Below are 12,028 nucleotides of genomic sequence, written 5' to 3'. Positions count from 1 at the left end.
TTTTTTCAACCTATATCCACTTTGGGATTTATCTTTCTTACTTGCTTTAGCTAGTGATGACAGATGTGTAATAAATCTAACCTGTTTTCGTTTGAACTTTTCAAATTTCTGGTGACGTGGTATTTTGCAGGTAAATAATTTCTGGTCCAATCCTTATATATGGCTTTACTCTAGAGAATGTGGATACTGATCATATATTTGCATGAATTCTTTATATAGTTGGAAAAGTAAGGTTTTCAAAAAAATCTTATCACTATAGTAAGAGTGTCAAGAACTTACTAGATGCTAGACCCAACATTTAGCACCTTTTATGTTATCTAATTTAATCATTATGATGTCCTTGCCTCAGGACAGTATTGTGTGGTGGTAAAGAGTGAAGTCAGACAATCCTGGATGGGAATTTCTTCTTCGTTGGTGGTGAATTCCTAACTGCCCTGAGTCTCCCTCGCCTCCTCTGTATATAATGAGGATAGGACTGTACATACTTCACAGTGTTGTCCTGAGGACTAAGTGACACAATACATTTATAGCATAAGCGCATAATAAATGCACAATAAATGTCAGCTACTATCGCGGTCACCATTGTTTCTTCTGGCATTAGCTGTGTGTCATTCACCTTGGCGTATGTAACGTCATAAAGGTAATGTCGAGTGCGGGATAATCAATGTTACTGGGTCTTCTGGGACTGTGTTCTCCACTCTTGGAGGTCTTTTGTAGTCCTGCACATCAGTATGTCTGTCCTTCTCATTGTCCTAACATTTCATAACTTTCCTCTGGGGCCCCTAACATATGGGACTACTGTTCTTTTTATGCACATGTGACTTTCTCAGATGCTAGGACCCTCCGTATGAGAAGCCTCGCCTTAGACTCCTATATCCCCTGCGTCTCCTCACACACAGTAAGATCTCTATATTTAGATACCCAGTGAATGGCTGTATTCCAGTGGGTTCTTTTTAATGTTTATTTATTTATTAAAAATTTTTTAATGTTTTATTTATTTCTGAGAGAGAGAGAGAGAGACAGTGTGAGCAGGATAGGGTCAGAGAGAGAGGGAGACACAGAATCTGAAACAGGCTCCAGGCTCTGAACTGGCTGTCAGCACAGAGCCCGACTCGGGGCTCGAACCCACGAACTGCAAGATCATGACCTGAGCTGAAGTCGGATGCTTAACCAACTGAGCCACCCAGGTGCCCCTTTGTTTATGTTTGAAATAGAGACAGTGTATAAGCAGGAGACAGGCAGAGAGGGAGAGAGGGAGAGACACAGAATCTGAGCTGTCAGCCCAGAGCTCGACGCAGGGCTCAAACTCACAAACCTCCAGATCATGACCTGAGCCCAAGTCAGATGCTTCACCGACTGAGCCACTCAGGAGCCCCGGCTGTACTTTAGTTTGAAAATCAAGTTTGTGTTAAAGAAACTTGAGGCGCCCAACTTCTGTTTTAGTAGATAACACATATTATGAACCACGTTTTGTATTTGTGATAACGTTTTTCGTGAGGAAAAAGCTGTTTTCCTCATTTTTTGAATGAGCCAGGGCACATTTCTTCCATCCTAAGAATCACGGCCCCTCACAGGAGCTTGTTGAAGGGCAGGGATGTTGAACCGTGCAGTGTGGCTGCTCGATTTACTGTGGCATCGAGTGGATTTTTCACACGTGGGAGGCTTCTCGGCACCTGCAGTTTCATGCCGCCCCTGTGGCTGACAGCGCTGCTGGGGTAGGGCTGCTACGAAACCAGTTAACTGTTTCTGCAGGATACCGGGAATCTGGGGTGGGGGCGGGTACAGGAAGCTGTCAGCATAATGGATGCTTAATGGTCTACTGCAAATCACTGCAACCCCAGCAAATGGGTCAGCTCCCCAAATCCTGTCCAGAGCCAGCCAGGAGGCCGGCCGTGCCAGGCCAGGCTTTACTGTCCATCCTGGGACCAGGCAGCTGCAAGATGCCCGTGTGCATCTCTAACCGGGAGAGCGTTCTCAGGGGGAACAGAGGGGCCACGCGTGGCCAGGCCTTGGGGGTAATCTTGGGACAGAAAGTACAGAGCAGAAATCTCAGGTAAGGAACAGGCAAGAGTGGGCTCAGGACCCGGGGTGTGAACAGGCCCGGAGCACGCTCATGTTGCCAGCCTTGTCCCGCCTTCCCGGGGACATACAGCTCTCCGTGGGACTTGGAGCCGATCCGCCAAATTCTGAGGGTTTCTGACTTGGAAGGTGGCGTTTGGACCAGATGACTTCCAACTTTCCGTCCAGCTCGAATGTGCTATTGCTCTGGCTCGTTTTATGGCTTCAGTAGTGTTTAGTGTTTACACTTTTAACTTGCACTTTTATGTTTTGAAATCTTTCATTAGTTGGTGTCGGAGTATAGCTCTGATACCCGTGCATCCGTGATACAGGCTAATCGTGCCAAATTCCCTTTTGCAGTTATTGGGTGTTTATAGGTGTTGGGTTAAGGAACTTCAAATTACATTCAGTCCATAGGGTCCAGAGCCGTGCAAAAATGCTCAAAGTGGGAAACAAATGTCTGTCTTATCACAAAACTACAAATATGCCAACGCTTAGTACATTCTGTAAAAATAGTGGGTTTAGATCACTCCTTTAGGTGAAACGTGTTCTGGCCTAAAGCAGTGGTCCCTGCTTTGGGAGGTGTTGGATGGTGGTGGCAAAGAGTCAGCAGCCCAGAGATGGCTTCCCAAGGTCACATCCCAAGCCTGCCACTCGCCTGCCCTTGACTCGGGGTCCACCACATAACCTCCCTGACCTCACTGGTAAAATGATGACTGTCCTAGAGACTTCACACAAATGTAACGAAAGGTACATTTACAGCTCTGGGTTTGGCGCTGGCACACGGGCATGCTTCATCAGTGCGGGAGTTGCGCTGAAGGGGAGGCATTTCAAATATGGTATTTTGAGACAAAGGATTTTTTAACCCTCTTGTTGGCTTAACTTTGGGGTCATTAGGATTTCCTTTTTCTTTTAATTTTTTCTAACTTTAAATTTATTTTTATTTCTTGAAGTGGAGGGACAGTGCATGTAAGCAGGGGAATGACAGAGGGAGAGAATCTTTTTTTTGTTTTGTTTTAACGTTTTATTTACTTTTGAGGGATGGAGAGAGAGAGCAAGAGCCTGGAGGGGCAGAGAGTGAGGGAGACACAGAATCCAAAGCAGGATCCAGGCTCTGAGCTGTCAGCACAGAGCCTGATGGGGGGCTCGAGCTCACAAACCGCGAGATCATGACCTGAGCCGAAGTGGGAGGCTTCACCGACTGAGCCAGGCACCCCTGGCATCATTAGAATTTTCAAATCAGTTATCCAAGAGATGGCTGCCAGAGGGTTGATGTTTATTTTCAGTAGTGTCTTTCCCCAGTCGACAAACATTTTGTGTCCTTGGCTTGGTCTATTTACTTTCTAGGTTAAAGTAGGGGGATTTAGGCAATAAGAAGTACTGTCCTCAGCTAGAAGCTAGTTCCTGAGTTTTCTCTGAGCGACAGCACCATGCCAGCTGTGAGAATAGAGGGCAGGGTGCCACCGGTAAATAGACAAGGTAGAGGGGAAACTAAGGAATGGAAGTCTTCTCTGCTCTTAGGGATTTGATGATCTAGTTGGAGAGAGATTATGTCCAGGGCATGCAGAGTACGCAGACAGATTTCCTTTGGGTTTTGTGGTAATCCATTAAGTTAATTGTCTGTTTTTACTAGACCCCATTAGTCATAAAATAGTCTTATGCTGGCACTTTCAAATCCCCACACAGACCTACCCAGGAAATCTTGCCAGGGTGAAGCCGGGCTGTTTACCTTGATAACACCTTTAGTCAGCTGCGTTTCCAGATCATTTCTGCAGGGCTTTGTTGAGAGGCTGCTATGGTCTGTCCGAATCCCATCTGCCCCGAATGCTAATTATGAACACCTCCTTGGCAGCCCTTGCTTCCCTGGGCCCTAGGGATCCGTGCTCAATTTGCCTCGACATCTAGATAAAGACCTCCGGAGTCAGTCCGTGAAAAGGAAGGTGAGGAAAATAGCAGCAGATGCTGTCTTTGTCTGGAAGGATAGCCTCTTCGCCACAGCCATTAGAACGTTCTCCATGGTGATGCAGATGAGAATTCAGGCAGCGGGCAGCGAGCAGGGCCAGTTGGTGACTCCGGGCGCCTGGCTGTTCTCTGAGTCGGTTGTCTGTAGACCCGTTGCCTCCTCACTACCTGCCCTCCTCCCCCCTCCCCCCGGCCCTGTGTCCCCCAGTGCTGCATTACCCCATGGAATCGTCCCATTATGAAGGCACATGTCATTAATGCATTTTCTCTCTCCTCCAACAGGGGAGTTGCTGAGCCAGCCCAGACCAGAAGGAGTGGCAGAGATCATTTGCCCTAAGAACGGCAGCGAGCGAGTGAATGTTGCCTTGGTTTACCCACCTACACCGACTGTGATCAGCCCCTGTTCCAAGTGAGTTCCAAACACGGAAGCCCCTGTCCCTCACTCCTGATCCTGCCTCGGTAGGTGTGATAAAAAGCTGAATCAAAGTGCCTTCCAGCAAGCTTTGGACGCTCTCCCAAGGCAGACCTATATACCTGGGTGACTGAGGCACTGTGGCGTATGTAGCAAACTAGGAATTTTTATTTTTTCTTGTTTATGATTTCTTTTTTTTTTAATTATTAAAAGTCAGAGCATTTTAAAAACAAGCATCTTTAACAGCTTTATTGAACTGTCCTTCACATGCAATACAGTTCACTCAAAGTATGTAATTAATTGGTTTTTGGTATATTTGCAGGTAAATACATCCAAATAGAACATTTTTTTATGGAGAGCGAGGGCCCACTAAATAAGAAAAGTCTACAGCAGATCTGTAGTAGATTCTTCTTTTTTTTCTGTAGGTCTCTGATTCTTAGCCTTTGATGATCAGTGGGGATGCAGATTACGCCCACCATCCCCCAAATGGACTGAAACACAGAGAATGTTACACTGGTGAACTTTTAGATAAGATGCTAACTGGTATTCTAGATCAAACCCATCCTGTTTTGGGTTTTTGTTTTGTTCTTTTTGTAGAACCAAACAGGCCACTTTTAAGCTGAGATAAAATGCCTTTTCACTGCCAATCTTGCAAAGTTGAAGGCACGGTCTTCTTGCAGGGGCTCCGGGTGATAGCAGCAATGGCTTGGAGGGCAAAGCCTTCACGCAGGAAGTTTTCATTTTTCTGCCAAGGTGACCACATAGAATTTTTTTTTTCACATAGAAGCTTTTTACAGGGAGGTTCTGAAGTTTGCATTTGAAAATGGTGACCTGTCTACCTCACCTTGAGAACCTCGCTATGAGGCTGCGTTCCACAGAGCCCTGGGTGGTAGCAGCTCAGCCCTCTGCCCTGAAGTGTCCATTTTCCTGACTTCGGTGTGTTGTCTGCGGAGCGAGGTATTCAGTGGGTGCTCATTTCTTAGTGGCTGCAGTAGAAGAGCGCTTTCTCCAAACCAAGTGACTCATTAGAACATTCTTAATTCATCTTTGCTGGAAAATATCACCAGACACTCACGGCAATCTCTTATCTAATGTCGTATATTCAGAATGCTATTTTAGCTAACATGCACATGGTCTAATTCCTCACTCATAGGGTTGTAGGACATTATGAAATTGTGAAGTACTTCTCACCATTACATAGTAACTTCATATTAACCAGAATATCCCCTGTCCCTGTCTGTTGTATGAATATATCAAACAACAGAAACGTTATTGTTCTTCGGTGTACATTGGCCCCTCTCTTTCAGATACACAGGGGGAAAGGATGAGGGGATTTATGACATGGAGGGAAGCAGTGCACGGGCGTAGATTTTCCTGAGCCAGCACAGACGTTAACCTCTTGTTTTGCCATAGTCGCGTGGCATTTAATAGAAGAGATAGAGGTAGAAGTTAAAATATCAGTTTGCACGAGAAACCACAGTGGCAGCGAGCCAGCTTTATCAGTGTTTTCCCATGGGTTTCTCATTGTGCTGCCTCAGAAGGACATTTATCCCAGCCCGGAAAAACTGCTATCACCTCCTCTGTCTCTCACACTTGATTATACTTAAATTGAATAAGCAGCTTTAAGGTCTTGGGTAATCAGAGCCACGTAGCCTCAGACATCTAGATGCTGGAGAGAATATCTTTAGGGACTGAACTACTTTTGACCCAGCTATGTGAATAGTTTTATTTTGAAATGGATTTTTTTTTAAAAGCCTCATACAATGGACAGCAGGTTTGGAGTATCAGTCTCCATTCTAAATGAAGGAATATCCATGAAAACTCACACACACGAAGGTTCCAGCCCTGCCCAGTGGAGGTCTGATTTATAAGTCAATGACTGTGTATTGAAAGGAGATTTGGGGGACTGATGAGCCACAGGTGGTGGCTATTATGTTGTCACAGCTTGGGTCGGAGCCTGACGATTAAACTTAGGGGTGCCAACAGGCAGTAGAAATTGGGAGTCTGGACTGTTGCCTTGAGTTTGCAACTCTAGGCCAGTTAACTCCAGCAAGGCATAGTAGAGTGATCTTTTACTTCTCTGTCATCCTGTTAAAATGCAGGTGGGTGATTGAGACCTGTCTTTCTTAATCGGGCATATATATGTGAATTTCCAGGGGAAAGGGCCAGGCACTAGGCTTTGAAAAAAGCAATAATCCTCCCCCCCACCCCCGATGATTCTAATGTGTGTATGCTGGACTTTCTGATCTCTGGGGCCCCCTCCGAGAACCTAAGGGTGAGCTCCCTGGCCAGTGGGCTTTATCTTTGGCTATAGTGCCTCCCTCTGGTCACTAACCAATTGTCAGCACTAAGGCAGAGCTGATCCGTAATTTATCGTTTGAATCAGGAAAGGATTGAGGGTGACGGGAGGGCTCTTAATAATTATGCCAGGACAACAGGCAGCAGCCAGAAAACTCTTCGAGGCAAACCAGAATTATCGCCCTACTCCTACGTCATTGATCTTGACCTCATGATGGTTTTTTGAAAAGACCGTCCAAGCTCTTTAACCAGCTTACTCCTCTCCTTTGCAGGTCAAATCAGAGACTTGTCATTTAACTGCCTGCCTTTGACCATGTGTAAAATAATGGTGCTGCCATGCGCTTTATAAAGAAAACCCATCGATGACTGTTATTTAACTGGATCTTCCTTATAAATTCCACGTTTTTCTATTTCTCATTTAAAAATGTTTCTGTGTTTTATTTCTCTATGGGGAGAGACAGAGAATAAAGAGTAAGTAGTGATTTTTTTTTTAAAGACGATTTACTTTCATCCTTTGTTTTGGTGATTGGTGGTGGGGGTCCCTACCAGCTTTCCCTTGGGAAAAGGTCATGTGTATGAAATGCTTCTCCTGCACCTCACCCCCTAGTGGGAAACTGAGGAGCTGAGTGGCTTCTTGACTTTGCTGATTATCAGATAGAAATGTGAGTCCTCTCCATACTCTTGCTATCCTGGGCTGATTTTCAAGGATATTTGCTTTTGAGACGAGGTGAAAACTCGTGACACATTTGCTAGGTTGCTCTGAAGAATTCTGACCTCCTTAAGGATCTGGATTCTGATCCACTTTTCAAATAATTCAGTGATCATTGACATATTTATTATTATGTGGTTCACAGCCATCACCACTATCGGATTCCAGAGCGTGTTCATCACTTCTAAAGGAATGTGTGCCCACTTGTGTCTAATACAACACATATATTTCTGTGCAGTCAAGGAATGTTTTCATGTCACTTTCAGAATGGCTTTGCTGCCTGATGTGTTGGCATTAAGCAGATTTGTGAGTTTCAATGAAATTCTTATAAAGTGTTATCCTTGGCCTTCTTCAGTCGAAAGGCAGTGAATTGACTAGCACCCCCCCAACGCCAACGCCAGCCCCCGCTTATTGCACAGTAGAGGAGTAGGGAAGCTTACAGGGAGACCTGCCTCCTTCAGACCTTTATTTCTCTCTCTCCCTCTTTCTTTTTAAGTATAGGAGGCAATTTTTAAAACACTTATTTTGTAGAGAAGTTTAGGTTCTCAACAAAATTGAGCAGAAGGTACAGAGAGATCCCACGTACTTCCTGCCCCTCCCACCACCACCACAGCTTCCTGCTACCAGGGACGTCCTCTACCAGAGTGGCACATTGTGGTAGTGGATGAGCCTGCATTGACACATCATTGTCACCCAAAGTCCATGGTTTACTTCAGGGTTCACCCTTGGTGCTGTACGTTCCGTGGGTTTGTATGTCGGCCATTATAGCATCAAAGCCGGTATTTCCATTGCCCTCTGTACTCCATCTATTCATTTACTCCTCCATCCACCCCTCCTCCTTAACCCCTGGCATCCATTGATCTTTTCCTTTCAGCTTTAGTGAAGTATAAATGACAAATAAAATTGTACGATAGTTCAGATGTTCACTGTGGTGATTTGATATATGACACATTGTGAAAGGGTTCTCACCACCTCGTTAATTACCCATCCATCACCTCTTGTGCCTGTCCTTCAGAAATTCTGAATGGTCAGCCGAACTGACCCTTAGGCATTAAAGGGATACTGAGTCTTGGACATGATGAGTCATTAGAGGCAAAGTCCTACTTTCAATGGGAAAAGTCAGGAGAAAGTAGATTTTTTTTTAATTTATTTTTAAACCTTTTATTTGTGAATTCCTCTTTATCCTGCTGCTCTGCACATTGAGACACTTAAAATTCCAGTTCAGAAGGAGAGTGTGAACTTCTTTAGGCGAGTGGCAGCTCACTGTTCACTTTTTATTTTTAGGTACCCTGTAGAATGCTCCTCTTTCTCATTTCCAAAGAGGTTTAGAGGAACCTCACCTCCAGTGTATACTGAGACAAACTGCCAGATAACCCAATTTATCTACTGATTTTCATTAAAAAAGGTTTTTTAATGTCAGCACAGAGCCCGACGCGGGGCTCAAACCCACAAACCACGAGATCATGACCTGAGCCAAAGTCGGACGCTTCACGGACTGAGTCACACAGGCGCCCCTCTACTAATTTTCATTTAAAAGAAAGGATCCCATAGGTTAGCATCTAAAAATGTGTTACCTGAAGGCATACTGAAATGCAGTCCACATTCTTCCATGTGGCTGCTTAATGGACAGACCCTGGAACGTATAGGACACGGGAATATATCATATCTATTTCTTGACAGTTGCCATTTCTCTTGTGGTGTTCCCATGTCTGTCTGCACTCCATGCGGAATGGTAGAAATGAAAAGGGAAGCAGATTCTGATTTGGGCAGGTCATGTGTTACGGAAAATATGGGCCAGTTTAAAAATTGTTGAGTTAAACTTTCTCCTTTTCCATAAGTCCAACTAATGATAAAAGGCAGGGTCGAGACACCAGGTCTCAGAACTACCTTCTACACTTGGGTTATTGCGCATATACTGTAGCTTTCCCACTGAAGCAAGACCCCAGTGAATTCCACTTTCTTACTGTGTATAAGCAGTCCCAAAGGTACAGCGATTACTTCACATGGGAATTCAACAGTCATATTTTATGACATAGGGATATTTAAGACCAATTGAAATAGCATTTTATAAAAAGTAGCATGAAGACTATGGCCTTTATCTCAACAGATAAACAGGCAAAGTATGTTTAATTGCCCTCGGGTGCGTTAGGATGGACTTGATAATTTATTTTCTTTTTACAAAAGCAATGGAGCAGCACAAATTTGGCTTTATAAGGATGGAGGATTTGTCACTGACCACAGAATTGTGAAACACGGAGGGCGGGGACAGTATGGTATTTCAGAAGAAAAGGAAGCTGAATGTGGAGGTGGCCTGTGGGGTATATCACCTCAATTTGCATTGATTTGCTTTGTTTTTTGTAAGGAGTGAGACCGCTCATTGCCTCGCTCCTTTCGCAGGCAATGAGGAATAGTGTCTCTTGATTGTTTAGTGCCCCATCAGCCACACTGATACTAGAATTTGTTCCCTCTCTGCTTAGGTATCTCCATACTTTCTTGGAAAATTAAGTGGAAAAGATAGTGCTTCTTTCCCTTATGTCATCATTTTTACTGTACCCAATCTGTGACTTTAGGAGCACCAAGTTTTAAGGGTAAGTCTCTGGGAAGCAGAGAGGGTTTCTTGAATAGATAGGGACTTCCTAAGGACTTGACGGTTTAGGGGGAAATGAGGGTGGGGTGCAGTTTGGGATGAAGAGATCTCTTCATATATAGAGCATTTTAAGGTTACAACTCTTTTGCTTATTCAGAATCAAGACCACATTGGGAATTAAGAATCAGGAAACTGCTTGATTCTTTGGCCTAACTTACTATGAAGTTGCATGTATTAGTAATTTCAGTTCCTCGCTGGAAGAAAGAAGTCATTTTATTTTTTTAAGATTATTTTTATTTTTAGGGAGAAGGAGTGTGCATGCATGAGCGGGGTGGGGCAGAGGGAGAAGGAGAGAGAGGGAAGGAGAGAGAGAAAGAGAGAGAGAATCCTAAGCAGGCTCCATGCTCACGCAGAGCCTGATGCGGGGCTTGATCCCATGACCCTGGGATCATGACCTGAACGGAAATCAAGAGTTGGATGGATGCTCAACTGCCTGAGTCACCCAGCTACCCCAAAAGAAGTCATTTTTAAAAAATTTAATATGCACAAAAGTAACATCACGAAAGGCTTGAGCGGATCAATGCAGCAACTAGCTTTTTAAACGTACTGTTTACCTCTATTTTCTCAAGGCAGTTTGGGCTCTTGAGTTCTAGAGCCTGAGGGTGAACCTTTGCCATTCGTTGGTGCCGAGACTGTAGAGCTTGGTCAGAAGCACATTCCAAAAGTGGCTGCCCTGTTGGGTTGTCTGAGCATTTGGAGAGGCCGTGGCTGGGGAGGCACATAGCATCTGCCTTCCACAGAGTGAACAACACTCAATAAACTCAGTTGATCTTTTTTTCTCCTGGGAATATGAGTGGTGTACACTAGGGGTGGCATAGCAAGATAATCATAAAAAACAACATTTCAAAATGCAAATATAGGTACTGTGCTCACCGACTTGCCTAGCAACATTTATTTTATTTAAAAAGATGTTTTTTAATGTTAATTTTTAAGAGAAAGATCGTGCAAGCAGGGGAGGGGCAGAGAGGAAGACACAGAATTTGAAGCAGGCTCCAGGCTCTGAGCTGTCAGCACAGAGCCCCCATGTGGGGCTCAAACTCGTGAATGGTGAGATTATGACCTGAGCCAAAGTCCGAGGCTCAACCAACTGAGCCACCCAGGTGCCTCTACATTTAGTTTATTAACTGAGGTGCCTGCCTAGGAAGGGTAGTATGTGCTCAATAGGTGGGGGTGGTGGTGGCAGGAGAGGGACTTGCCTTACCTCTTAACCCCTCCCCCCCCAAGATCTGTTTACCTGGCCCCATCTTCTGGGGAGAAAGTGGAGATGAGCGGTATCATTTCTTTCATACCATAATCACAAACGCCTGCAGTGCGAGATGAACTGGCCCCTCACAGCCCTGTAAGTCACATAGGGCAGGGAGCTCTGGGCTCCAGGCCAGGCTGTGTTCTGACAATCGCAGTCACCGGATGACTCGTGTCGGCCTAAAACCCACGTCGTGGCTCCCAGTTCAGTGCTGTTTTCACCAAGTTCTTATTTATGCATTTGTCTTAGAATATAATGTCATAACAGAGCCTTGCACATAGAGTAAGGCCAACAGATCGGGAAGTGACTGCCACTGAAAAGATAGCTTATGACTCACAGGGCCCTAGAGAATGCATGCTGTGCCGTGGGGGGCTACGTGGGGACGTACGGGGGGTGGCCACCAGGCAAAGAGGGAAGTGTGGACAAGAGCGTGTGTGTATGTGTGCGTGTGTGTGTGCGCGTGTGTGTGCGTGTGCACGCGCCGAGGGAAGGTACCGGCTGGGCTCCGCAGGTCTGAGCAGCGCGGGCGGGCGTGGGACTCAGTGACGGTCCCCGGTTGCCTGGCATGTGGCCCTGGAGTGGGGAGAGCAGATAGAGCGTGGCCTGCGTGTGGGAGCCTGATAAAGGCGGTGGCCGCAGGGTGCGGGCTCCTGATAGCAGGTGGGTACCGAGAAGCGCGCTCACGTTGGGGTTGTTTTG

General features: G+C 45.4%; 1 protein-coding gene across 1 annotated transcript in view; it reads left to right on the top strand.

Moving 5' to 3' along the window:
- Positions 1-12,028, top strand: part of MFHAS1 (multifunctional ROCO family signaling regulator 1) — a 126,316-nt gene that overhangs the window by 108,745 nt on the left and 5,543 nt on the right. Inside the window, exon 5 of the mRNA XM_077773246.1 lies at positions 4,303-4,429. Within this exon, the coding sequence (XP_077629372.1) occupies positions 4,303-4,429 (127 nt within the window). The remainder of the gene's footprint in view (positions 1-4,302; positions 4,430-12,028) is intronic.

This window comes from Crocuta crocuta, unplaced genomic scaffold (genome assembly GCF_008692635.1).
Source record: "Crocuta crocuta isolate KB4526 unplaced genomic scaffold, BGI_CrCroc_1.0 scaffold140, whole genome shotgun sequence".
Taxonomy (NCBI): domain Eukaryota; kingdom Metazoa; phylum Chordata; class Mammalia; order Carnivora; family Hyaenidae; genus Crocuta; species Crocuta crocuta.
The sequence above is the reverse complement of the archived record's forward strand: the minus strand, read 5'-3'. Positions and strand labels throughout refer to the sequence as shown.